A 26,699-nucleotide genomic window follows, 5' to 3' on the forward strand; every position below is an offset into this window, starting at 1 on the left:
TCATTTACTCTAGAACAACAGTGCCAATTTATGCTGAATTATTCCATCTGTCAGGTGTGGGATGTGAAAATGTCACTCTGCATTGTGCTGGGGCCTCAGCTTTTCAGCATATATATCAATGACTTGGATGAAGGAATTAAGATTTTCATATCCAGATTTCGAGTCAACACTAAATGACAGGAGGCACAGTAAGTTGTGTAGATAAGAGCAGGAGTTACAAAGGGACACACAAATTAAATGAGTGGGCAAAACTGGGGCAGATGGAGTTCAATGAGGGGAAATGTGAGATCATCCATTTTGGATCCAAGAAAGACAAATTGGAATGTTAATGGTGAGAGACGAGGAGCAGTGGAAGAGTTCAGGGATTTGGGTGTCCATGTACACTAATCTAGTGCCCAACAACAATCTATCGATCTCGGTCTGCAAAGCTCCAATTGTCCGCCACCATCCACTCTCTGTGGGAGAGTTCCAGTGTGTGGAGAAAGTACTTCCTGATTTCACTCGCGAATTAGTTCCTGTATTCAAGCACCTGGCTTTCTGGGGGTTGTGAGGTGCCTGGGCCATGACCAAGGGCATGGTGAGAAGCTTCATGGGTTTAACCTGGCAGTACAACTGGCAGGAGGGGTCTCCCTTGTAGTCTGAGGGTTTTACAGCAGTGCTGGGCTGTCTTTTCTCTCGGTGTGTGAGCTGTAAATGCCAAGTGCAGCGAGGCATCACTAGGTCTGTGCGTTTAAATATTTGCAAGCTTGATCAGCAGAGGCACAGGATTGTTACTAGGGGAATTTGTTTAAATTACCATACTGTGTAAAGGAGGAATTTGTCAAATTACTATACTGTGTTCAGATTAATCACAAACTGAATCCGCGCAGTACAATTAATTTTATCCCTCCAAACTTAAAGGGGAAAAAATTACAGGGATATGGGGAAAGAGCAGGTGATGAGGAGGACTAACTGGATCACTCTTCACAAGAGCCGATGCAGATTCAGTGGGCCCTCCTGTACTATACTATTCTATGAAACTTGGTTAGTAGCAGGAGTATTTTGTGTTGTGTAACAGTTGGGCAGGTCAGTCACAGCCTGTGGAACCATTTGGTGAGTGAATAGTTTCTGGCAGCTTGGAGCTGTGTGTTGGTGGACCTCCCGTGGAGCTGTTCAGCGTAGAATTGGATGTTGCGTTGTCTGGAAAGCCAGCAGTATTGTAGGACCAGAAAATGAGCTATGTAATCTGTTGCTTGGGTGAAACTCGTGTCACTTTATTGTGTAAGCAGTTGAATTGTTTGTCGGATTGGAAAATGCTTAAGTTTGAGGCTGCAGTTCGCGACCGTGCAGTAAACAGCAGTCGTTCATTTTCAAACCATTGTTTCTATGGGTCTGCAGTAAGTGATGGACAGAATATGCTCCAGGGGCACAGGTTCATGTGGTGCTGGTCGTGCAGTGTTACCAATGGGTTGAATGAGCCTGCTGAGAGAATCTGCCGTGTTGGAGGATTATTCACTTGTTTGCCAAATGCCTTTTTCAATCATCTTTTTTTCTTTCTCTTTTAAGGACACCCAACCGTCTCTCTTCCCAATGGCGCAGTGTGTGACGAAAGTCCAGTTGACCATCTCCTGTGAGAATTTGATGGACAAAGATGTCGGCTCACTGTCTGACCCGCTGTGCATCTTACTTCAAAACACTGGAGCCGACGACCAATGGATGGAGGTAATACTGTCGTCAAGGAGCCTTCGGGTGTGTTGAAGCAACTCGCGACAAATTGTGTGCTTTTGCTGTGTGAGATTACATTGCACTAGAGCCAGTTGTCTAGATGACGGTGAATTTTCCTGTAATCACCAACAACTTGCATTTATATAGCATCTTTAATGTAGTAAACCGTCCCACTTCTCTGGAGCGATTATCAAACAAAATTTAACATGGCCACATAACGAGATATTGGGGCAGGTGAGCGTGAGATTGGTCAAAGAGGTTTTAAGGAGCGTCTTAAAGGAGGAGAGACTTAGGGAGGAAATTCCAGAGCTTAGGGCCCAGGCAGCTGACAGTGCGGCACTCCCTCAGTATCGCACTGGAGTGTCAGCCTAGATTTTTGTGCTCAAATCTCTGGAATGGTGCTCGAACCCACAACCTTCTGTCCTAGAAGCGAGGGTGCTGCCCACTGAACCACGGCTGGCTCCCAATGAGTCCGACAGATTTGCTATTCTGTGCACAGTGACAAATTGAACTTGAGGTTGGAAAATTCTTAACTCCCTTTGGTCTCCTCCCAACAGCTGGATAGAACCGAGAGGGTAAAAAACTGCCAGAAACCGCAGTTTGCCAAGAAGCTGCAGGTGGACTATTACTTTGAGCGCGTGCAGAAACTGAAGTTTGGCGTTTACGATATCGACAATAAATCCACGGCCCTGAATGATGACGACTACCTGGGAGGAGTGGAGTGCACCCTGGGGCAGGTGAGCTGCTTTGTGTGTTGGGCTCATTACCTACACTGAGCTTTGATTCTCTCTGCTCCCTACACCAGCATGAGGAAGCTGCCAGCGGGATTGTCTCGGGGATACTGGTCAGGTGTTACTGTGGCCGGCACTGCCAGGTGGGGAGTTGGTGGCTGGAACACATGGAGCACCTGAACTCACTTCCTTTTTACTTTTTCTTCTCCCTTTAATCATTGTTCTTGCACTGAGCTGGGAGTCTCCTGTTGCTGAAGGTGGAGAGTTTGATTTGAATGCTGTAATCAATTGGGGCCAGTACTGCTCAAGAAGGGTGAAAATGCAAGTTATTATATGGTCTGATGATGCCAGGAATTGCAGACTATAGTTATGAAGAAAAAGACTCGCGATCCTGGGACTGTTTTCACTGGAGCAGAGAAGGCCGAGAGGAGACTTATTGGAGGTTTTTAAACTAGAGGTTGATCGTGAATAGGAAAAGATAATTTCCTCTGGTTGGGGAGTTAGGAATGAGGGGAGATCAATTAAAAATTATAATTAAGTGCACGAGGAGCAAGGTTCGGAGAAATGTCTTTACATAGAGGTCTATAGCTTTACCACAGTGAATGGTTGAGGCAGAGAGCACTGCATCTTTTAATGGAACAGTGTGTAAATATTTGAAGATGAGGAAAATACAGGGCTATGGGGAGAGAGCGGGGCAGTGGGATTAGTTTGGGGATTGATACAGGGCTATGGGGAGAGAGCGGGGCAGTGGGATTAGTTTGGGGATTGATACAGGGCTATGGGGAGAGAGCGGGGCAGTGGGATTAGTTTGGGGATTGATATATTGGCCATTCAATGACCCTCTTCCTGTTTCTTCCAGGTTGTCTCGAGTAAGACATTCACTCGACCTCTGCAGTTGAAGAAGGGGAAGTTGGCTGGAAAGGGGAACATCACTGTGAGTAAAATCCCACCCCCACCCCTCACTGGCGCAGCCCCTCCTCCTCCTCCTCCTCATCGCGCCCACCCCCTTGCTGTCCTGCCCTCTGGAAAGGCGAAGTACACTCAAGTTCACTTCAGGTTAAATTTGAGCTCTGGATCCCTTATATGCTATCCTCTCCCAGCGCTGGAGGGTCGACTCCACCTGATAGAGTTGTGTAGAAGTGGTGGCTGTGGTACCATTGGAGCTGCTGTTATTTTCACTAGATGATGAATCTGTTGAGTCAGTAGGTTATCCTGTGTCAATATATTGATTATTTTTATGTTGTACTTTCTTGACACTCTACAAACATTCAATCATGCACAATCATATCAACCGTTTATAGTTCCATTTGTAGTGGCTGCATGAGCTAATGTTCAGTGGATTGGATGATGTGTTGTGTCCTCACCTCTGGAATCCGGTTTAACTCCAGATTAAACTGCTGAGTGAAAGTTCACTCACGAGGCTGAGATCAAATTGTTAAAAGGGTATGAGCCCGCAACACACAACTCAGCTGACAATCTGAGGCATTAGACGGACAGATGATGTTGGAAATGACAGTCGTACACCAATAGATGCACTTCAGATTCGATGAGGCACGTTTTTTGGGACAGTGGGACTCTATCTAACCCCGTGCTGTACCTGCCCTGGGAGTGTTTGATGGGACAGTGTAGAGGGAGCTTTACTCTGTATCTAACCCCGTGCTGTACCTGCCCTGGGAGTGTTTGATGGGACAGTGTAGAGGGAGCTTTACTATATACCTGTCCTGACAGTGCTTGGTGCTGACACTGGATGCTCTGAATAAATTCTAGTGAAAGCTGCACCACCGCAATGTGTGAAGTCCTGTTGAGTTTTTGAGATTCTGATGTGAGACTTTTGATTCCTGTGCTCAGGTTATAGCTGAGGAGCTTCGGGATAAACGGGCAGCAGTTCTGCAACTGGAGGCAAGGAACCTGGACAACAAGGTGTGGAGCGATGGATTCGGGGTTTGGGTTGCCATTCACCTTTCACTTCGTGGTTGGAGCCGCTGTGAGGAGATGGCTTAAAAAAAATGTTTCTATGTGATGCGAAGTGTGATTATAGTCAGAGGCAGTGGTCGGCGTGTGTCCCGAGAGCAAGGAACACACGATGGGAGTGGTGTACAGATTTTCCTGGTGGGCCAGATGGATGGCACTGGTCTCCTTGCAGTGCCAATCCCAGTAGCGATGCAGGGAAGGTGTGTTGGTCTCGCCGATCACAAATTGATGGCACTGGGCATAAGCCCGATCAATGGAGCCCCCAGTAAATCTGCCCTTTCTCCATACACTGGCTCTCGCCCTGCAGCTGTGTTGTCGCGGGCGTCTGTCAGTGCCGCCTACGTGTTGCCATCAGGGAACTCTAAGCATGACCCTCCTTTTCAGTTGGCTGGTATTGCACATCCTGAGCATAAATACAGGACGGATTTCAAACTCTGCTTTAGTGGCATGCGCTGACCTTTTACTTTGGAGACCAGGGTTTAAATCGAGCCCGGAAGTGAGGGGGCTGAAAGCATCCTCTCTCCGCTCGTTGTGAGGCTCCTGGTTGAAGTTATTTTGAGCTTTCTCCATCCAGTACCTAATGGCTATGGAGCCACTGCAGAAAACTATCCCGATTCCGCACTCAATGGGCACATTTGCTCAGAGAAGGCGCTGGTGCATTAGTGGATGACTCGGCTCACACTCCAGTGCAGTGCTGAGGGAGCGCCGCACTGTCGGAGGAGCAGTGCTGAGGGAGCGCCGCACTGTCGGAGGGGCAGTGCTGAGGGAGCGCCGCACTGTCGGAGGGGCAGTGCTGAGGGAGTGCTGCACTGTCGGAGGGGCAGTGCTGAGGGAGCGCCGCACTGTCGGAGGTGCCGTCTTTCTGATGAGATGTTAAACCGAGGCCCCGACTGCTCTCTCAGGTGGACGTGATAGATCCCATGGCACTATTTCAAAGAAGGGCAGGGGAGTTCACCCCGTGTCCTGGCCAATATTTATCCCTCAATCAACATAACAAAAAAACAGCTTATCTGGTCATTATCACATTGCTGTTTGTGGGAGCTTGCTGTACACGAATTGGTGTTTCCTACATTACAACAGTGAGTAAACTCCAAAAGTACTTCATTGGCTCTGAAGCACTTTGAGGCGAATGGTGGTTTGGAAAGGTGCTATATAAATCCAAGTCTTTCTTTTTGATGTCTGAGAATGTGGTTGGAGCACATGGTTGGAGCAGTGAAGAGGGCAGAGTCCGGGTACAGTGTGTAACCCGTGCTGTACCTGACCTCCGAGGCGGCTCAATGTTAACACTGAGTGCCTGAATGGAAAGGGTCCTTTCTCTAGTGCCCGCACACTCAAACACCAACTTCACTTCATTTAGTATCGCTGGGCAGGTTTGAACAGGTCTGCTGTTTGAAAATGTTTTTTCTTTTTGTGTGGCTAACGTGATTTTCTTTGTGTCTTTTAAAAGGATTTTATGGGGAAATCTGACCCTTTTCTGGAGCTGTACAGGCAAGGAGACGGTGATAGCTGGCAGCTAGCCTACCGGTCAGAGGTAAAGGCCTTCGAACATTACCTGCAACATTCCGCATTTAGCATAGAATCCTGCAGCACAGCAGGAGGCCATTCGGCCCATCGTGCCTGTGCCGGCTCTGTGAAAGTGATCCAGTAATCCCCTGCTCTTTCCCCGTAGCCCTGCACATTTTTCTTTTTCAAGTATTTATTACATTTCCTAACAATAGAATGTGTAAATATGCCCTAAAAGGTGGTTTTTACTTTAATACTTGAGATACCAGGTGAGTGATGGAGGCCAGTCGGGTCGGGCAGCACCAGAGTATAGCAGGTAGCCCTGCAATTTCATCTTCTGTGTGTGTGGGTTCATTTCCTGTTTTCGACAAACTCGTTTTAACCGCAGGGAAGCTGATGCAAGTAGTTCTTTTTTTGTCACTCTTCGAGGTGAGAGAGGCATAGCTAGGGTGATGAATCGCAGTTTGGGCAGCTATGTGCGTGGAATCGAGCGAAACTCAGGATTCCTGTGTCCGTTTGCTGCCAGTCACCAAAGTTCAGGTCCAGGGTGCCTCCAACCATCCATGCAGAGAACCGGCATGGGCTCGACGGCCAAATGGTCGCCTTCTGTGCTGTAACCATTCAATGATTCTAATAGTTACATTGGCCCCAAGTTTCGTGCCGCGGCGAAAACAGCGCACCTCCGAGCTGGGTGCCTGTTTTTCGTGCCGAAAACTGCGCCTAAAAAAAAAATCCGATATTCTCGAGCTCCTTGGAGCTCGATGTCTGTTCGGCGCGGCGCGCTCTTCGCAGCAGGGGGCGGAGCCTAACACTCGCGCCGATTTTCTAAGCAGCAGGGGGCGAGTACAATTTAAATTAGCCTTCGTGGTGCCGGCAACCCTGCGCGTGCACATTGGAGCGTGCGCGCACGCGCAGTCTCACACAAACATTGGCACGCGGCCATTTTTAAAAATACTGCAGAAAAAGTGAAGATTTGTTTCTTGGACCCCTGCAAAGGCTTGTAATTTAATTTTTTTTGATATTTCTGTGTGTGAGGGAGTGCTTTTAGCAGCACTGCTGAATAAATCACCTGCTGAAATCAGTGAGTTCAGCTTTTCACTGCTAAACTTGCAGAACCGGTGCTGCATTGGTGCATGCAAATTAAGGACTGTGTGTTTGGAGAAATAAGAGTGCCAATTCAACTTTGTAATAATATGTGGTGTTGACAATGCAGCACCCATTCTGCAAATTTAAATATAAAACTGCCGATGTGGCTGCCTCTCCCTGTCCAAATGGCCTCAGTCCCCCTCACAGCTCGAAGGCTGCTGCTGTATCTTCGGCTGCCGGCCAGCCACTGACGCCGCCCCTAAAGCGTGGCCGAATGGCCTCAAGAACCTTAATGAGCTGCGTGTGTCCTGCGTTGATTCTTCGGCTGCCGGCCAGCCACTGACGCCGTTGCTATCTCATGGCCGAATGGCCTCACATTGGTCCGCTGATTCTTCGGCTGCCGGCCAGCCACTGACGCCGCTGATATCTCATGGCCGAATGGCCTCGGGTCCGTCCGGTGTTGCTTCTTCGCGGCCAGCCACGACGAGAATGAAGGCCTGCCTCAAGCACCGCAGCTCAGCTCGAAGCTTGCTGCCGCTGCCGTCGAGACACTGTCGCCACACCGCTGCCTGTCTCCAACATGAAAGGCCTGCCTGAAGCACTTTCACACAGGTAGGAACATGGTTTATTTAATCTTTTCTTTGCTTATAAATTTTTATTCAGGTTGGATTTATTTGTATAATATTTGTATAAGTATAACTAAGGATTGATTGTAGAATTTAATTACTTCCCTTCCCCCCCCCCCCCCCCCCCACCTCGTTCCCTACGCCTGATTTTCTAAAGTGTAGACAAGGTTTTTTCGAGCGTACAAAAATATTTACTTACTCCATTCTAAGTTAGTTTGGAGTAAGTTTTCACTCACGAAACTTTGAAAACAGGCGTAAGTGGCCGGACACGCCCCCTTTTGGAAAAAAAAATTCTGTTCCAAAGTGAAACTGTTCTACCTGACTAGAACTGGAGCAAACTAAATGTGGAGAATTCCGATTTCTAAGATAGTCCGTTCTACACCAGTTGCTCCTAAAAATCAGGAGCAAATCATGTGGAAACTTGGGGCCATAGATTGTACAGCACAGAAACAGGCCATTGGGCCCCACGCTCCGTGCCGGTGTTTATACTGCACACCAGCCCCCTCCCACCCCTCTCCATCTCACCCCATCACCATATCGCTCTATTCCTTTCCCCCTCATGTGTTTATCCAGCTTCCCCTTAAATGCATTGATACTATTCACCTCAACCCTTCCCTGTGGCAGCGAGTTCCACATTCTCACCACTCTCTGGGTAAAGAAGTTTCTCCTGAATTCCCCATTGGATTTACTAGTAACTGTCTTATATTTATGGTCTCTACAATTGGAAATATCTTCTCCACGTTGACCCTATCAAACCCCTTCAGAATTTTAATGGCCTCTATCTGGTCACCCCTCAGCCTTCTCTTTGCTGGAGAAAAGAGCCCCAGCCTGTTCAACATTTTCTGATAATTATAACCTCTTATTTCTGATATCGTCCTTGTGAATCTCTTTGCACCTTCTCCAGTGCCTTGATATCCTAAAGTTGAGTTTATATTACATCTTGCTGTGCTGCACTTTTATGTGGAGCCGAGTGGGAAGGATGCTGTCCCACTGACAGCTCCCTGAGCCAGGCTGGATGGCTGTTCGAGCATCAACAGCACCTGGAGTGCTCCAGGGCTTCCTGGCTCGGATATCCAGGCCTGGGCCACAGCAAATAGCCAACAGGTCTGTTGCACATCCTGTGATAATCCTGTCTGGAATTCCTTACTGCACTCATTACACAGAGATTGCAACAGGGGAATTTGGACAAGTGCCACAACAGGGAAATCTGAATGAGGGGGAGCTCTTTATCCCAGGACTGGATATTTCCATGAGGTTTTGAAGGATCATTTCACACCGTATCTGGAGTCTCTTTGGGACCCGGTGGCAATGGGAGATTGCAACAACAACTTGCTATTATATAGCGCCTTTAACGTAGTAAAACATCCCAAGGCGCTTCACTGGAGCTTTAACAAACACAATTTGACACCGAGCCACAGACGGAGATATTGGAACAGGTGAGAGGTCGGTTTTAAGGAGCATCTTAAGGGAGGCGGAGAGGTTTAGGGAGGGAATTCGAGCTTGGGGTCCAGATGGCTGCTAATGGTGGAGTGATGGAAATTCGTGATGCACAAGAGGCCAGAAATGGAGGACGCAGAGATCTTGGAGGGTTGGAGGGCCGGAGGGAGTTGGAGATAGGGAGGTGCGAGGCTGTGCAGGGATTGGAAAACTGCTGAAAATGTTACAACTCTCGGGCGTGGGGCAGACTCTGATAGCTAATCCAGGACTCTGGCAGGTCCCTGTGGATACGGGGTGATGGTGATGGACAGCCAACTTGCTCCCTGGGGATGGTTCCCGTTCTGCTCTGGATAGCCCAATGGTAGATGGTCCTGAATGGGTAAGAAACAGGAGCTTTACCAGGACTCTGTGTTGGTAAGCTGCATGGTGCACTGCGGGAGCATCTTTGCCACACGGACTGCAGCGGTTGAAGAAGGCGGTTCACCACTACCTTCTCGGGGCAGCTAGCGATGGACAATAAATGGCGGCCTTGCCAGCAACGCCCACATCCCGAGAGTGAATAAAAAGCCAAACGACAGAGCACCTGTGACCTCACTCGTGGCTCCATAGAGTTCCCTGAGCTTGGGTAAGCGGGCAGAGTGCACTGTACAGCGGACTTGATGTGGATTGCTCAGTCGGTATGTGACTGAGGATGATGATGATGGGATTCATATCGGCTCCCATCGCTAACTCACAGAAAATCACAAAATGTCATAATTGCCACCAACAAACTGGATTTCTTCATTTTAAAAGGGTGCAGGGGAGATTGACCAGAATGGTCCCAGGGATGAGGGACTTCAGTTACGTGGATAGACTGGAGAAGCTGGGGCTGTTCTCCTTAGAGCAGAGATGGTTAAGAGGAGATTTAATAGCGATGTTCAAAATTATGAAGGGTTTTGACGGTGTGAATAAGGAGAAACTGTTTCCAGTGGTGGGAGGCTCGGTAATCAGAGGGACACAGGTGATTGGCAAAAGAACCAGAGGGGGAGGTGAGGAGAATTTTCTTTTTAATGCAGCGAGTTGTGATCGGGAACACGCTGCCTGAAAGGGCGGTGGGAGCGGATTCAATAGTAACTTTCAAACGGGAATTTGCTAAATACTTGGAGAAATTTGCAGGGCTATGAGGATAAAACAGGGGGGAGTGGGACTAATGGGATAGTTCTACCAAAGAGCCAACACAGGCTCGATGGGCCGAATGGCCTGCTTCTGTGCTGTAAGACTACGAATACTACCTGTGACTCATTGCAGTAAAGGGTGTAAATGCTGGCCGTTGTCTTCTAACATTATTCTGTCCCTTTGTCGTTTCTTGGTTGCAGGTCATTAAGAACAACCTGAATCCAAACTGGAAGACTTTCTCTGTGTCCTTGCAGTCTCTGTGTAATGGAGATTTGCAGAAGCCCATTAAGGTACATGTTTTGAGTCTTTTTCTGTGCTGTCTACATTGCAACTTTTAATCAAGTACAGGAGAGCGGTGAGCGTTCACTAGATTCCAGGACTTCATCCCGTTGGGGGCTGGTCTCTTGGGCAGTGCAGGAATGATGTGCATGCAATACCAGCACAGGTGATAGTTGAGGAAAGGGTTGGAGGCAGGACAAAGTTCAGTAGACGGCGCTGTATATGTTACAGAAGGATTTCATGTTCTGCCTGGCTTATTCATTCAGATTTAAATGATGTGACTCTAAGCTGTCTCAGTTTTCCGCAATTCTTGGGTCCACAGCTATTCCATGCTCTGAACCATTGGAACAGGAGGAGGCCATTCAGCCCTTGAGCCTGTTCTTCCATTCAGTGAGATCATGGCTGATCTGTATCTTAAATCCATCTACCTGCCTTTGCTTAAGTTGCGTATGTAAGAGAGTCACGATTGGGAGATGTTCAAACTATTTGAAGCCCAGCTGGTTTGAATGGTCATCTGAGCCCCAGACATAAGGCCTCCAGCCCGCTCGCAGGCGGCGGGTGATATTTCCCACTGAGGTGTCTCCGTGGGGTTCTGGGCTGAGAGATTTACAGAGTGAGAGCGGGACCTTGGAGTGCTGACTCTCTGCCTGGGTCCCCCGGAACAAACGGCCCTCCTTCCCAGGTGGCTCCATTGGTTGGTGCACTGCCTGCCTGGTGTGGTACTGAGGCTCGATTCTGCTTTGCTGGGGGGCAGTTAGCGATGTTCCAATCACTCTCGGTTACCCTGGGCAGGGAAGAAGGGAGAAGAGCAGCCCTGCTGATCACACTCACTCCAGTGATCCATGCTGGAGAGAGCTTTTGTGTAGATATTGGATGTGGACAAGATTGTGCTTGGCTGTGATGCTCCCACAGTTGAATAGCCTGCCAACAGTCACCAGTTAAACTCACGCCAGAAGAATGGCCGATTGGGTGATGACCCAGAGGACTGTTGACCCCTGTGGAACTGAACCCCCCTCTTTTCTCCCCCCCCCCCCCCCCCCCCAAATCACCCCTGGGTGGATACCACAGGCCAGAGGGTAGGGGCTTTAACCCAGGCCCAGGGTGTGCCCGGGAGGGTCGACTGTTGCACCCCGGTTAGTGGTGGTACACCTGGGGCGGGGGGGGGGGTAGCCTTTACCCCAGGGTGAGGGTGGCCTTTACCCCAGGTCGCGGCGTGGGGTTTTACCCCTGCTCGGGGTGGGGAAGGTAGTGGGGTGGCTTTTACCCCAGGTCTGGGGGGCGGGCTTTACTCCTGGTCGTGGGGGGGGGGGGGGGAGGGTGAGGGGGCCTTTACCCGTGGGTGGGGGGGGGAGCTTTTACCCCAGGGTCAGGGAGGTTACCTGGGGGGTGGGTGGGGGGGGTGCTTTATCCTGGGGAAGGGTGGGTTTAACCCCTTCCCACCGCGGGCCGGCACCTTCTGCTCTGGAGTCCTCCGGAGCATTTTGGGTGTGGGCTCTTGGCTCCAGTTTCTGTGCTGACTCGGTGTTTGTTTGCTGTCAGGTGGCTTGTAACGATATGGATGAGAGCACGAGCTCCGATTTGATCGGGGAGTTCACTGTGCCCGTTCAGGAGCTGTTGGAAGCAACTGACAAAGTGGTGAGCCCCTCTCTCTAACTCTTCCTATTGGCTGTCCTCTTCCCCTGTAGGTCACCTGCTCTGACTATGATGGTGACGGCTCACATGATCTGATAGGACTTTTTGAAACTAGCTTCTCTAACCTGCAGCAAGTGGAAGCTGGGACCCCGGTGAGAACCCTCTTTATTTCTCTCCAATCTTTACAGGTGTCGTGTGCTTTTTATTTCAAACCCTTCTTCCGCTGTAACACTGTGGACACTATGAAATGCTCAAGTGTTGTCTGCAGTTATTGATGAATTGTAACATTCGACATTGCACTTCCTGTAAATGTATAATTATTTGTGTATTCTTTTTCTGTCTTTCCTCTTCTCTCTCGCTGTCCCGCACCCTCGCTCTCCCGCACCCTTGCTAGCCCTTCCCCTCTGCTGGCTGTTGTGATCCTGCGTGTAAATGATGTTGGGTTAGCTGTGGGTGGGCGCAGGCCCGCAGCACAGAACTGCCCAGTTCGGCACTGGGGCTGTGGGTTAGGGTCTCCATTGAAGAGGCAATATTGGGGAAACTGAGGGGGGAAACTCAAATCACACTGGGGCTGTCGGGGGTAATGGCAGGTTTTGTGAGCTTGGTTTCTGAGGCACATTGTTGCGGCAGAATAGATGTAGACTAGAAATGGCCCCCTCGGTCCATCACACAAGGAGGCCGTTCGGCCCATCATGCTTGTGCTTACTCTGAAAGAGCGATCAGTTAGTCCCACTCCCCTGCTCTTTCTCCATAGTCCTGCCAATTTTTCCTTTTTAACTATTTATCCAATTCCCTTTTGAGAGTTATTATTGAATCTGCTCCCACTGCCCTTCCAGTGTGTTTCAGTCTGTGTTTCCCCACGTAAGGCTACATAGTCCAACCCTACTCTCCTGATTGCTGCTGACTTCATCATCTTTCAAGTGACTAATTCCCTTTTAAGTGGATGTCTGGCACTGTTCGACAAGGCTTTGTGATGAGGGTGTTACACATTCTAACCACCATCTGTGCAAAAAATCTCTTCTATCCTCCTCTTCAATTATTTCTGTAGTTATAAATGTGTACCTTCTCACCAGCCAGTGGAAATGGCCTGTCACTCATTGCCCTATTATAACCTGTCTTAAGACCTCTACCCAGTGACCCCTGAACTTTCTCGGCTTGAGTGACAACGTCTGACCTTCTCAAGTGTCTCCCATCACTGGAGCCCCCTCACCCCTGGTAACAGTCTAGCTACACTGCACCTTTTCCATCGATTGTATATCCTTCCTGTAATGGAATCCCCAGAAAAACTGTTCACAACACTCCATGGGCACCCTAACTCCGGGCAGGTACAAGCTCAACATTACTCTCCTTGCTTCTGTGTCTATCTCTAGAAGCAAAACCAAGGATTCTGTTTGCTTTTACAGTCTTAGCTATCCATATATCTTCATGCCAAGATCCCTCTGCTCCTCGATTCCTTGTAGAACTTTGAGATTCTCTCTTCTCCATCCCTTCCGCTCTGCTCCTTCTCCACCCCCCTTCCCTCCCCCAGTTGAATTGGGTGCAGCAGACTGTACGATGCCAACACTAAATGTTGCATTGTCCAATGTTGATGACCCTCCGTTCCAGCACACGCTAAAGAGGATTATGGTACATCTCCCCTCCCCTTCACCACCTCTTCCTGTGGTCTGTTTCCTCTCTGACTCTGGGTGTCATCTCTGCCTCTGTCTCTCACTTTCAGCACCAGCCAGCAATCGATGCAGTGCCGCTGGTTTGGGCCTTCGGTTAGTGTGGCCTGCCCCATCGTGTAGCTCAGCCGAGGAGCTGCAGAAATCCCCCAGGGAAATACTGCGTCTTACACTGACTGGCAATGGGCTTCACACCTTTCCCTTGCGTTAATTCCGTTTTCATCTGATTTATTGATTGCGCACGGAGGAGGGTCACCCAGGCAGGGAAATGAGGAGGGCAGTGATTACCATATATACTGATCATGTGTACACTGTCTTAATGTCCCTGTTTTTGGGGCTAAAATGAAGGATTGTCTAATCAGATCTATCCTGCTGGCCATCTCTGATTTAAAATCTGCAGTGACAGTGTGGAAGTCGGGGAAGTTGTAATTGAAGTATCTCGGTGTGGAGCCAAGCACCTTCCTGCTCCTCCATCACTGTGACAGTGAAATTGCAAAGCTCCTTTCTGACTTTCAGAAACATGCGTCCCGTTGCTGATTTAAAAAAAAAATAACAATTGGGAGTAAATCCCGGCTGGACAGAAGCCAAGAGAGGAGATCCAGAGTCAGCCGTGCGATGCAAGAGGGGCGGGAAAGTTGTCATTGGCGATCGCAGCACTCGCGGAGCTGATTGGCATAAAATGGGAAAGAATGGAGGGTAGGGGGAATATTTGTGCTCAGCAGTTGCAAGGATTTGGGTGAACAGCGTTTTACTATTGGCACTGGTCTTGAATGAGCTTAATTCTATTCGATGGAATTTGGCGGGGTGGGGGAGGAAAACCATATTGTACACGAGCCCATACGGTGGGTGATGTCAAGCTAGGGTTTCCAGAGCATGTAGATTGTCATAGGAAGGGAGACGAGGAATTCCATGGTCCTACTATCCTGGGTAAGAATGGGTGAGCACCGTTGTGATTGGTCTTTAATTGAAGAGAAGTCAGCTTTTTGGAGCTCAGGAGGAAAGAGGCGAAGGTTCGGAGGGTATTGACTCAGCAGAGACGAGCAGGATTGCTACAGTGGGGGAGACTGGAGCCTTGAGGTGGGCGAGGAATCCGACGGCAAGCTGTTATTGCTGCAAGCGGTGATGGGAGAGGCAGCCCAGATATGGGAGAGGAGTTGGGGTCTGGAGTGAAGGATTTAAATACGCGATAATGCTGAGGGCGGTTTTCCTGATTGGTGTGTTTTTTTCCTGAAGATTGAGTTTGAATGTATTCACCCGGAGAAGAAAAAGAAGAAGAAAAGCTACAAGAATTCCGGCATTGTTCGGGTCCGATCTTGTAAGGTGTGTAAATCCACAATCGAGTTACCTGTGAGAGTGCGGTCTGTGTGTGTGGGATCGTTGACTCCCCGTGGGTCTCTTTCTTCCGCCCGTTTCCCCCACTCCCTGGATTGTCTTGTGAAGGAACGATGATCCAAAGTGTCACAGGGATGGGAGGCAGCCCATTCACCCCCTCGGGTCCTTTCCATCATTCAATCAGATGATGACTGATCTGTACCTCAACTCCACCGACCTGCCTTTGCTCGATATCCATTAATACCCCTTGCCCAACAAACATCTACCGCTCAGTTTTTGACCCCCAGCATCCACAGCTTTTGGGGGAGAGAGTTCCAGATTCCCAGCACCCTTTGTGTGAAGAAGTGCCTTCTGACATCACCCCTGAACAGCCTGGCTCTAATTTTAAGGTTAAACACCCTTGTTCTGGACTCTTTTTTTCCCCCCCACCAGAGGAAATCGTTTTTTTCTCTCTCTCTACCGATTCCCTTCAACATCAGGCCAACCGTCACCAGTTGTACTGATTACATCCAGTTTATTTTTACAGATAGAAATTGACTACTCTTTCCTGGATTACGTGATGGGAGGATGTCAGATCAATTTCACCGTGAGTAAATTTCAGTGGTATTTGAACGAGTTGATGAGGCCCCCGGGAGAGGGCTGAGGGACATGCGTTTCCCTAAGTCTGTCGCTCTGCGACCGGTTCTACGATGCAGCTCTGATGTAAGACGGTCGGGCCCTAGAGGGTTTGAGACTGAAAACGGTTCCATTTTTTGCCTCACCCGCTGGTGCCTTTCACACTCCAAGATTTGAATTCTGTACGGGTCAGAGCAGCAATTGGAACCCTTAGAGGGGCACGGTAGTGTCGTGGTTGAGCCATTAGTGATTCAGAGGGCTCGACTAATAATCCGGTGAGCGTGTGTTCAATCTTCCCAGGGCAGTTTGAGAAGATAAATTCAGTTTGGGGAAAAAAAAATCTAGAAATAAAAATACATATCGGTCGAAGTGACCATGAAGCAGTCGGATTGTCGTATAAACACAACTGGTTCACTGATGTCCTCTTTACAATATACATCAATGATTTGGATGAAGGAATTGAGTGTAATATCTCCAAGTTTGCAGATGACACTAAACTGGGTGGCGGTGTGAGCTGTGAGGGGGACGCTAAGAGGCTGCAGGGTGACTTGGACAGGTTAGGTGAGTGGGCAAATGCATGGCAGATGCAGTATAATGTGGATAAATGTGAGGTTATCCACTTTGGGGGAAAAAACGCAAAGACAGAATATTATCTGAATGGTGGCAGATTAGGAAAAGGGGAGGTGCAACGAGACCTGGGTGTCATGGTTCATCAGTCATTGAAAGTTGGCATGCAGGTACAGAAGGCAAATGGTATATTGGCCTTCATAGCTAGGGGATTTGAGTATAGGAGCAGGGAGGTCTTACTGCAGTGTACAGGGCCTTGGTGAGGCATCACCTGGAATATTGTCTTCAGTTTTGGTCTCCTAATCTGAGGAAGGATGTTCTTGCTATTGAGGGACTGCAGCGAAGGTTCACCAGACTGATTCCTGGGATGGTTGGACTGACATATGAGAAGAGACTGGATCAACTGGGCCTTTATACATTGGAATTTAGAAGGATGAGAGGGGATCTCATAGAAACATACAAGATTCTGACGGGACGGGACAGGTTAGATGCGGGCAGATTGTTCCCGATGCTGGGGAAGTCCAGAACCAGGGGACACAGTTTTAGGATAAGGGGTAGGCCATTTAGGACTGAGATGAGGAGAAACTTCTTCACTCAGAGAGTTGTTAACCTGTGGAATTCCCTGCCGCAGAGTTGTTGATGCCAGTTCATTGGATATAGTCAAGAGGGAGTTAGATGTGGCCCTTACGGCTAAAGGGATCAAGGGGTATGGAGAGAAAGCAGGAAAGGGGTACTGAGGGAATGATCAGCCATGATCTTATTGAATGGTGGTGCAGGCTCGAAGGGCCGAATGGCCTCCTCCTGCACCTATTTTCTATGTTTAGGGAATGAAATCTGCCATCCTTACCCAGTCTGGACCTGTACGTGACTCAAGACCCAAACCAACGTGGTTGACTGTTGACTGCCCTCCAGTGGGCCGAGCGAGACACTCAGTTGGCCCACCAACACCCGGGCAACTACTGATGGGCAATAACTACCAGCCTCGGCAGCAACGCCCACATCCCAAGAACGACTTTTTTTTTTTATAAAGTCAATCAGACCGGTTTAAAGGAGGCTGTTACTGAGGGCCAGCGGTTTTACATATTGCTGTTCTTTACCTAGAAGGTGTTGGCGTATGTGACATTGATAGAAGATGGTGTAGGATGCAGTGTATGTGGAACATGAGCACGTAGGGGCACGACCTCGATGACACCAGCGGCATTTTCATGTCCCGGATTTTCTCGCGTGTTTGTTGTGACAAGTGTGGCTGAGATGAGCCCGAATCGAGCGGTCAGACTGAAGGAAAAGATGGCAAATGTATCGTGTGGGTCGTCCCTTCTGAGGGAGCCGATAACATCTGATCAGACTCGATGAACCTTTCTCGGGTGGTGCTTGACCTGTGTACATCTGGCATTTTCTTTTGTCTTGGACTGGTCACTCTCTCCTAGTGTTGGTCATTGGGAGTCGAGAGCAAGGGCCATCATCATGTGAAGTGGTGACCGAGGGCGGGCTAAAAATGGACAAGGTGGAATTCAGTCGGCATTTTTAAGCCATACATTCATACTTGGTTTTGTATAATAATTTGAGTTTATATTTGTAGTTGATTAGTAAATTGTAGGGCAATGTGGGAAGTAGAGGAGAGTAGGTTTGAGCAGAGACATTGGAAGGTGCAAAACCTAAAGTACTACAGCACCGTGGGAGGGTGTAATTACAATGGGGACTGGTTTACATAGCCTGTCCCCATTATAAATGTGGACATAGGAATGTTGACCAGAGGAACCTTTGTAAATGGGTTGTGCACACGGGCTTTAGGTTTCTTTATATAGATTTGCAGTGTTCTGTTCTTTCCCTTTCGTTAAATGTTCTTTACCATTCCGCCTCTCGCAGGTTGGCATAGACTTCACTGGGTCCAATGGAGATCCTCGCTCGCCAGACTCCCTGCATTTTATCAGCCCGAATGGAGTCAACGAGTACCTGACTGCTATCTGGTCTGTCGGGCAGGTTGTGCAGGATTATGATACGTAAGATTTCCTCGTTTCATTCCATCGTTTTGTGGTTTCAAAGTGCCCCTGGTTGGTGGACGAGTGAAGTGAGCAACAAGGTTCAGAGGGGATTTGGGGGGGGGTGGGGGGCTTCACGCAGAGGGTTGTGGGGGAGAGTGGGGGGGTCTGGAACTCACTGATTGAAAAGGTGGTGGATGCAGAAACCCTCATCATATTTAAAAGGTGCTTGGATGGGCACTTCCAAGCACTGTAATCTGCAGGGTTACGGACCCAGAGCTGGTAATTGGGATTAGACTAGATAACCTCTTGTTGGCTGGAGCAGATACGATGATAAACACTGTAGGGAATCGAATACGGCCAGGGTAATCTGGACTTGTTTCGATCGCCTGGATGGTTAAGAAAGCAAATGGCATGTTGGCCTTCATAGCGAGGGGATTTGAGTACAGGGGCAGGGAGGTGTTGCTACAGTTGTACAGGGCCTTGGTGAGGCCACACCTGGAGTATTGTGTACAGTTTTGGTCTCCTAACTTGAGGAAGGACATTCTTGCTATTGATGGAGTGCAGCGAAGATTCACCAGACTGATTCCTGGGATGGTGGGACTGACCTATCAAGAAAGACTGGATCAACTGGGCTTGTATTCACTCGAGTTCAGAAGAATGAGAGGGGACCTCATAGAAACGTTTAAAATTCTGATGGGTTTAGACAGGTTAGATGCAGGAAGACTGTTCCCAATGTTGGGGAAGTCCAGAACCAGGGGTCACAGTCTAAGGATAAGGGGTAAGCCATTTAGGACCGAGATGAGGAGAAACTTCTTCACCTAGAGAGTGGTGAACCTGTGGAATTCTCTACCACAGGAAGTAGTTGAGGCCAATTCACTCAATATATTCAAAAGGGAGTTAGATGAAGTCCTTACTACTCGGGGGATCAAGGGGTATGGTGAGAAAGCAGGAAGGGGGTACTGAAGTTTCATGTTCAGCCATGAACTCATTGAATGGCGGTGCAGGCTAGAAGGGCTGAATGGCCTGCTCCTGCACCTATTTTCTATGTTTCTATGGGTCGGAGAGCAATTTTCCTAGATTTTTTTTTCCCCAATTGGCCTGGGTTTTTATTTGGTTTTTGCCTCTTCCAGGAGATCACATGGCCCCGGTTGGGGTGGAGTGTAAAATGTTTCAGTGCAAGGGGTGTCGCAGTTGTGTGGGGCGGACTGGTTGGGTTGGGTGCTCTTTACCTGTCCGCCATTGTTCATGGGTTTATATGTAACCTTCAGGGCTGCTGACCGAGGGCCGTGTGTCTCTTAGTCGGCCGGCGGGACACGATGGGCTGAAGTGGCCTCTTTCTGCGCTGTAACTTTCTATGTTTCTAACAAGCTGACTGCATTTCGTTCTGCCTCCTCATTCTGCTCTCCCTGTCTCCACAGAGATAAGCTGTTCCCTGCCTTTGGATTTGGTGCTCAAGTCCCTCCCAACTGGAAGGTAAGAGCAACCGTGAGGCTCAGTCCTGGTTTGAGTGTTCTAATGCAATGGCCACTGTGTCCCATTCTTTACGTGCAGTGTTACAGGAGCTGTCTGACCTTCCCCCGCCCCCATTGAATTCTGCTTATGAATGGTATCAGGTTTTTTTTCTACAATGCATTTATCAATTAAGAAAAGAAAGATTTGGATTTATAGAGCGCCTTTCACAACCACCGGACGTGTCAAAGTGCTTTACAGCCAATGAAGTACTTTTGGAGTGCAGTCACTGTTGCAATGTGGGAAACGCGGCAACCATTTGCGCACAGCAAGCTCCCACAAGCAGCAATGTGATGACCAGATAAACTGTTTTTATTATGTTGATTGAAGGATAAATATTGGCGCCAGGCCACCGGGGATAACTCCCCTGCTCTTCTTCGAAATAATGCCATGGGATCTTTTACATCCACCTGAGCGAGCAGATGGGGCCTCGATTTAATATCTCATCTGAAAGATGGCACCTCCGACAGTGCGGCGCTCCCTCAGCACTGCACTGGAGTGTCAGTCGAGATTTTATGCTCAAGTCCCTGGAGTGGGATTTGAACCCACAACCTTTTGATTCGGAGGCGAGTGTGCTGCCCACTGAGCCACAGCTGACACTGTGAGAAAGAAAGAGCTTGCCTTTATAACATAATGAGTAGTCTGTGCCATTTGTGCTTCAGATTTACTGCTGCTCCAAATATCGCAGTCCCCCATGCTGTTCCTGCAACCTCACTGTGTGTTGAAATTAAGACTTTTACTGCACTGTCTTCTACTCTAATGCATAATGTAAAGCTTGCTCAACCTGCCCTCACTCTCTGACATTCTACAAACTGAAGCCTGCAGTCACCTAACCACCACTTCCTGATTGTCCTTTCTGCAATCTTCACAACATGGGCTTTCTTGGTGGAAGGGAGCTGTGAAGCATTGAAGTTCCTAAACCCCTACACCTCTGAATGTTCTGAAGCTGGCCGTTACACTCTGCCCTGGAATCTCCAGCAGGACCTGGGCTCCCAAGCAGAGCTCAGATACCTCTGGCCCTGAGCTGGAGGTTGCTGGTCTCTGTGGGTCATTGTGTGGAGGGATCTGGTTGTGGCATTGTTCCGACTCATGCCACCTTACTCTGGGGTTTATCCAGGAGTGAGATTGATGGAGCCTCAAACCATTGCGTCATCATCCATCGTCATCATAGGCGGTCCCTCGAACGAGGATGACTTGTTTCCACACGAGTTCACAGATGTTTCAATGAAGGAGCCGATGTTCCAGTCCTGAACTCCAATTGAAGATTGCAAGATGCCTGTACGTGAATTTTTTTAATGTGTGGTGACCGTTGCACACCAGCCACCACACGGGCTTGACCAGCTAGGCCTTTATCCAGTGGCAGGAGTTCGGCGAATGTTTGGTGCAGTGGTGCAGCGGGAGATTGTGGCGGAATCATTGAGCAGTGCAACTTCGGGGCACTGACCCGGAGAGAGGGAGTGAAACTAGGGGAAAAAAACTATAGTTGAGACAATTTTAGTAAGGACGATTTTGGACCAAAGAACCTAAATGCTACATCTTACTTTTCTCAGGTATCCCACGAGTTTTCATTGAATTTTGATCCCAACAACCCATACTGCCAAGGTAGGAAATTTCTCCTTCAAATCTGTTGGGGTGAATCAGTGTGCTGGGGTCACTGGTGGTCCAGGGCAAGGGCCGAGTCGGGGAAGGGCCGAGTCGGGTAAGGGCTGCCGGGGCACCTTATGGATAACCTTGGCAAACCTGCCTGCCCAGTTTGGGTTTCATTCCCCCCAGAGCTACCTGGTGGCCTGAGTTTCATGGAGGTACAACGTACATTCCAAATTGGAACATAGGAAAAGGAGGCCACTCAGCCCCTCGAGCCTGTTGCACCGTTCAGTTAGATCATGGCTGGTATGTATCTCAGCTCCAGCATACCGCTTTGCTTCCGTAACCCTTCGTCCCCTTGCTGACGATAAATCTATCCGTCTCTTTGCACTTTGGTGGGAACTGGCACTGCCACTCTGCCGAGCTCACTGTCTGCCAGTTGCATTTTTTTGGAGGCCGGGGATTGAGCTCGAGCAATGCCGCTCTCAGCTACCCACTAAAACCTGCCTGTTCACAACCTCGTGGTCCCGTTGGGCACAGAACTAAGCTTCTGAACCCATATCCTCCCTTTCATCGACTGCTGACTTCCACTCCGCTCCTGCGTCAGCTCATCTGCTGTTGAAACCCTCATCCGTGCCTTTGTTACCTTCAGACCTGACTATTCCAACGCACTCCTGGCTGGCCTCCCTTCATAGATTGGAGCTCATTTAAATCTCTGCCCATATCCTAACTCTCATCGAGTTCCGCTCACCCATCACCCCTGCGCTCACTGCCCCGTGTCCTAACTCACACCAAGTCCCGCTCACCCATCACCTCTGTGTTCGTTGCCCATATCCTAACTCTCACCCATCACCCCTGCGCTCACTGCCCTGTGTCCTAACTCGCATCGAGTCCTGCTCACCCATCATCCCCTGTGCTCTCTGACCTACATTGGCTCCCAGTCCACCAGTGCCTTCAGTTTAAAATTCTCATCCTTGTGTTTAAATCCCCCCATGGCCTTATCCTTCCCTAACTTTGTAACCTACTCTATCCCACCAACACACCACCCCTGAACTTCCCGTTCCTCTGACTCTGGCCTCTTGGGCATCTCCCCACCATTGGTGGCCGTGCTTTCAGCCGCCTGGTACCAAGCTCTGGAATTCCCTCCCCAAACCTCTCCGCCCGCGAGTGCAGCTGGTGAAGCGAAGCCTCGTCCCTTGTTAAATGATCAGTCCATCGAGCTGCTGACGTCGCTCACACCTTGTTACAGCCTCCTCTTTCTAGTCTCAAGGGATGCACTCTGAGCAGAGGTGGGAGTGTGCACACTGCCTGACGGCTCCCCCCAACCCCGCCCTTGCTGGCTTCGGGGCCGATTGGTCGGAATATTATCCTGGGATTGAGCTAGGAGGTGAACCATGTGGAGCAAATTCAGGATTGGGAGAATGGTGTATAACCCATGGCATGAGAAATTGCAGGGGTACTGTACCCCCTTTCCCCACCCCACAGTACTTCTGCCCACTGGGAAATATCTAACCACATCTGCTCCTCCCATGCACCACATCACAGCCAGTTGAAAACCTTCGAATTTCATTTCAAGGGCACTCTTGTGCAGTGGAAAGAACATAAGAACATAAGAATTAGGAACAGGAGTTGGCCATCTAGCCTCTCGAGCCTGCTCCGCCATTCAACAAGATCATGGCTGATCTGGCCGTGGACTCAGCTCCACTTACCCGCCCGCTCCCTGTAACCCTTAATTCTCTTATTGGTTAAAATAAGTGTTGTCCCTCGCCCATTGGCCCCGCCCTCGCCTGTTGACCCCCCCCCCAACCTTCACCCTCTGGCACTCCACACTCAGAATCTTCCCCCTTGTGTAGGGTACGGTGCCATAGTGCTTATGTTACTGGACCAGTAATCCAAAAGACCGGGACGAATGAACTCTGGACACGAGTTGAAATCCCACCATGGCAACTGGGGGAAAATAAAATCTGCAGTCATAACATAAGAAAAAGGAGCAGGAGTCGGCCATACGGCCCCTCGAGCCTGCTCCGCCATTCAATGAGATCATGGCTGATCTGATCACTGACTCAGGTCCACTTCCCTGCCCGCTCCCCATAACCCCTTATTCCTTTATCGGTTAAGAAACTGTCTATTTCTGTCTTAAATTTATTCAATGTCCCAGCTTCCACAGCTCTCTGAGGCGGTGAATTCCACAGATTTACAATCCTCATCTCAGTTTTAAATGGACGGCCCTTTATTCTAAGATCATGCCCTCTAGTTCTAGTCTTCCCCTTCAGTGGAAACATCCACTCTGCATCCACCTTGTCAAGCCCCCTCATAATCTTATACGTTTCGATAAGATCACCTCTCATTCTTCTGAATTCTAATGAGTAGAGGCCCAACCTACTCAACCTTTCCTCATAAGTCAACTCCCTCCGTAATGGTGACCATGAAACTGCCGGATTGTTATAAAAACCCATCGGGTTCACTAATGCCCCTTTAGGGAAGGAAACCTGCCATCCTTACCCGGTCTGGGCCTATACGTGACTCCAGACCCACAGCAATGGGGTTGACACTGAAATGGCCCAGCGAGACACTCTGTTGCATAAGGCGGCTCACCACCACCTTCTCCAGGGCAACTAGGGATGGGCAATAAATGCTGGCCTTGCAGCAATGCCCACATCCCAAGAATTAATTTGTTAAATTCTTGAGTTGAAGTTGAGTTCTGACCATGACGTTAGCTTTGACCTGGCGTTAGTTTACTTGTGATTATGACCTTGTACGGTGCCGTTTCGGACGGGCTAACGGTGCTCTCTCTCGACAGGGGTGCAGGGTATTATTGATGCTTACCGCAATGCCATCGTCAACGTGAGGCTCTACGGGCCAACCAACTTCTCGCCCATTATAACCCACGTGTCCCAATTCGCTGCAGCTGCCGCTCAGCAACCGACTGCTACAGTGAGTACCGACCGACCGAGCCACGGCACGGACCGGGGTATGGGGGGCAACGCCAGGTCTGTTCACCAAGAGTCCTCGCTCCCCGCTCCCCGCAGCCCGCCCGCTTCACACCGCAGAAGCTGAGGTCCTTCTCCTCGGAGCGGAGAAGGTTACCGGGAGATTTAATACAGGTGTTCAAAATTATGAAAGGTTTCGATAGAGAAAATCAGGAGAAACTGTTCCCAGGGGCGGGAGGGTCGGTAACCAGAGGATCAGGGCTGGGAACTCAACATCCAGGGGTATTCAACATTCAGGAAGGATAGAATAAAAGGAAAAGGAGGTGGGGTAGCATTGCTGGTTAAAGAGGAGATTAGTGCAATAGTTAGGAAGGACATTAGTTTGGATGATGTGGAATCTATATGGGTAGAGCTGCAGAACACCAAAGGGCAAAAAACGTTAGTGGGAGTTGTGTACAGACCTCCAAACAGTAGTAGTGATGTTGGGGAGGGCATCAAACAGGAAATTAGGGGTGCATGCAATAAAGGTGCAGCAGTTATAATGGGTGACTTTAATATGCACATAGATTGGGCGAGCCAAACTGGAAGCAATACGATGGAGGAGGATTTCCTGGAGTGCATAAGGGATGGTTTTCTAGACCAATATGTCGAGGAACCAACTAGGGGGGAGGCCATCTTAGACTGGGTGTTGTGTAATGAGAGAGGATTAATTAACAATCTCGTTGTGCGAGGCCCCTTGGGGAAGAGTGACCATAATATGGTGGAATTCTGCATTAGGATGGAGAATGAAACAGTTAATTCAGAGACCATGGTCCAGAACTTAAAGAAGGGTAACTTTGAAGGTATGAGGTGTGAATTGGCTAGGATAGATTGGCGAATGATACTTAAGGGGTTGACTGTGGATGGGCAATGGCAGACATTTAGAGACCGCATGGATGAACTACAACAATTGTACATTCCTGTCTGGCGTAAAAATAAAAAAGGGAAGGTGGCTCAACCGTGGCTATCAAGGGAAATCAGGGCTAGTATTAAAGCCAAGGCAGTGGCATACAAATTGGCCAGAAATAGCAGCAAACCCGGGGACTGGGAGAAATTTAGAACTCAGCAGAGGAGTACAAAGGGTTTGATTAGGGCAAGGAAAATAGAGTACGAGAAGAAGCTTGCAGGGAACATTAAGGCGGATTGCAAAAGTTTCTATAGGTATGTAAAGAGAAAAAGGTTAGTAAAGACAAACGTAGGTCCGCTGCAGTCAGAATCAGGGGAAGTCATAACGGGGAACAAAGAAATGGCAGACCAATTGAACAAGTACTTTGGTTCGGTATTCACTAAGGAGGACACCAACAACCTTCCGGATATAAAAGGGGTCAGAGGGTCTAGTAAGGAGGAGGAACTGAGGGAAATCCTTATTAGTCGGGAAATTGTGTTGGGGAAATTGATGGGATTGAAGGCCGATAAATCCCCAGGGCCTGATGGACTGCATCCCAGAGTACTTAAGGAGGTGGCCTTGGAAATAGCGGATGCATTGACAGTCATTTTCCAACATTCCATTGACTCTGGATCAGTTCCTATGGAGTGGAGGGTAGCCAATGTAACCCCACTTTTTAAAAAAGGAGGGAGAGAGAAAACAGGGAATTATAGACCGGTCAGCCTGACCTCAGTAGTGGGTAAAATGATGGAATCAATTATTAAGGATGTCATAGCAGTGCATTTGGAAAATGGTAACATGATAGGTCCAAGTCAGCATGGATTTGTGAAAGGGAAATCATGCTTGACAAACCTCCTGGAATTTTTTGAGGATGTTTCCAGTAAAGTGGACAAGAGAGAACCAGTTGATGTGGTATATTTGGACTTTCAGAAGGCTTTCGACAAGGTCCCACACAAGAGATTAATGTGCAAAGTTAAAGCACATGGGATTGGGGGTAGTGTGCTGACGTGGATTGAGAACTGGTTGGCAGACAAGAAGCAAAGAGTAGGAGTAAATGGGTACTTTTCAGAATGGCAGGCAGTGACTAGTGGGATACCGCAAGGTTCTGTGCTGGGGCCCCAGCTGTTTACATTGTACATTAATGATTTAGACGAGGGGATTAAATGTAGTATCTCCAAATTTGCGGATGACACTAAGTTGGGTGGCAGTGTGAGCTGCGAGGAGGATGCTATGAGGCTGCAGAGTGACTTGGATAGGTTAGGTGAGTGGGCAAATGCATGGCAGATGAAGTATAATGTGGATAAATGTGAGGTTATCCACTTTGCTGGTAAAAACAGAGAGACAGACTATTATCTGAATGGTGACAGATTAGGAAAAGGGGAGGTGCAACGAGACCTGGGTGTCATGGTACATCAGTCATTGAAGGTTGGCATGCAGGTACAGCAGGCAGTTAAGAAAGCAAATGGC

The 26,699-nt window shown here is 48.9% G+C and overlaps 1 protein-coding gene across 7 annotated transcripts in view; it reads left to right on the plus strand.

Annotated features, from left to right (window-relative positions):
- The window catches only part of cpne1 (copine I), a 124,098-nt gene that overhangs the window by 87,214 nt on the left and 10,185 nt on the right, over positions 1–26,699 (plus strand). For 6 of the 7 annotated variants that reach the window (XM_070896469.1, XM_070896470.1, XM_070896473.1 and 3 more), the window contains exons 2-14: positions 1,546–1,701; positions 2,262–2,441; positions 3,295–3,369; positions 4,284–4,355; positions 5,854–5,937; positions 10,414–10,503; positions 12,178–12,276; positions 15,022–15,108; positions 15,647–15,706; positions 18,169–18,302; positions 19,703–19,757; positions 21,344–21,395; positions 24,178–24,311. In XM_070896469.1, coding sequence (XP_070752570.1) covers positions 1,570–1,701; positions 2,262–2,441; positions 3,295–3,369; positions 4,284–4,355; positions 5,854–5,937; positions 10,414–10,503; positions 12,178–12,276; positions 15,022–15,108; positions 15,647–15,706; positions 18,169–18,302; positions 19,703–19,757; positions 21,344–21,395; positions 24,178–24,311 — 1,254 coding nt within the window. In that variant the 5' untranslated portion in view covers positions 1,546–1,569. Of the gene's footprint in view, positions 1–1,545; positions 1,702–2,261; positions 2,442–3,294; positions 3,370–4,283; positions 4,356–5,853; positions 5,938–10,413; positions 10,504–12,031; positions 12,128–12,177; positions 12,277–15,021; positions 15,109–15,646; positions 15,707–18,168; positions 18,303–19,702; positions 19,758–21,343; positions 21,396–24,177; positions 24,312–26,699 lie in introns of all 7 variants that reach the window. The other variant, XM_070896475.1, reaches the window with a different exon arrangement.

The sequence above is a fragment of the Pristiophorus japonicus genome, chromosome 12 (assembly GCF_044704955.1).
Source record: "Pristiophorus japonicus isolate sPriJap1 chromosome 12, sPriJap1.hap1, whole genome shotgun sequence".
In the NCBI taxonomy this organism is placed as follows: Eukaryota; Metazoa; Chordata; class Chondrichthyes; family Pristiophoridae; genus Pristiophorus; species Pristiophorus japonicus.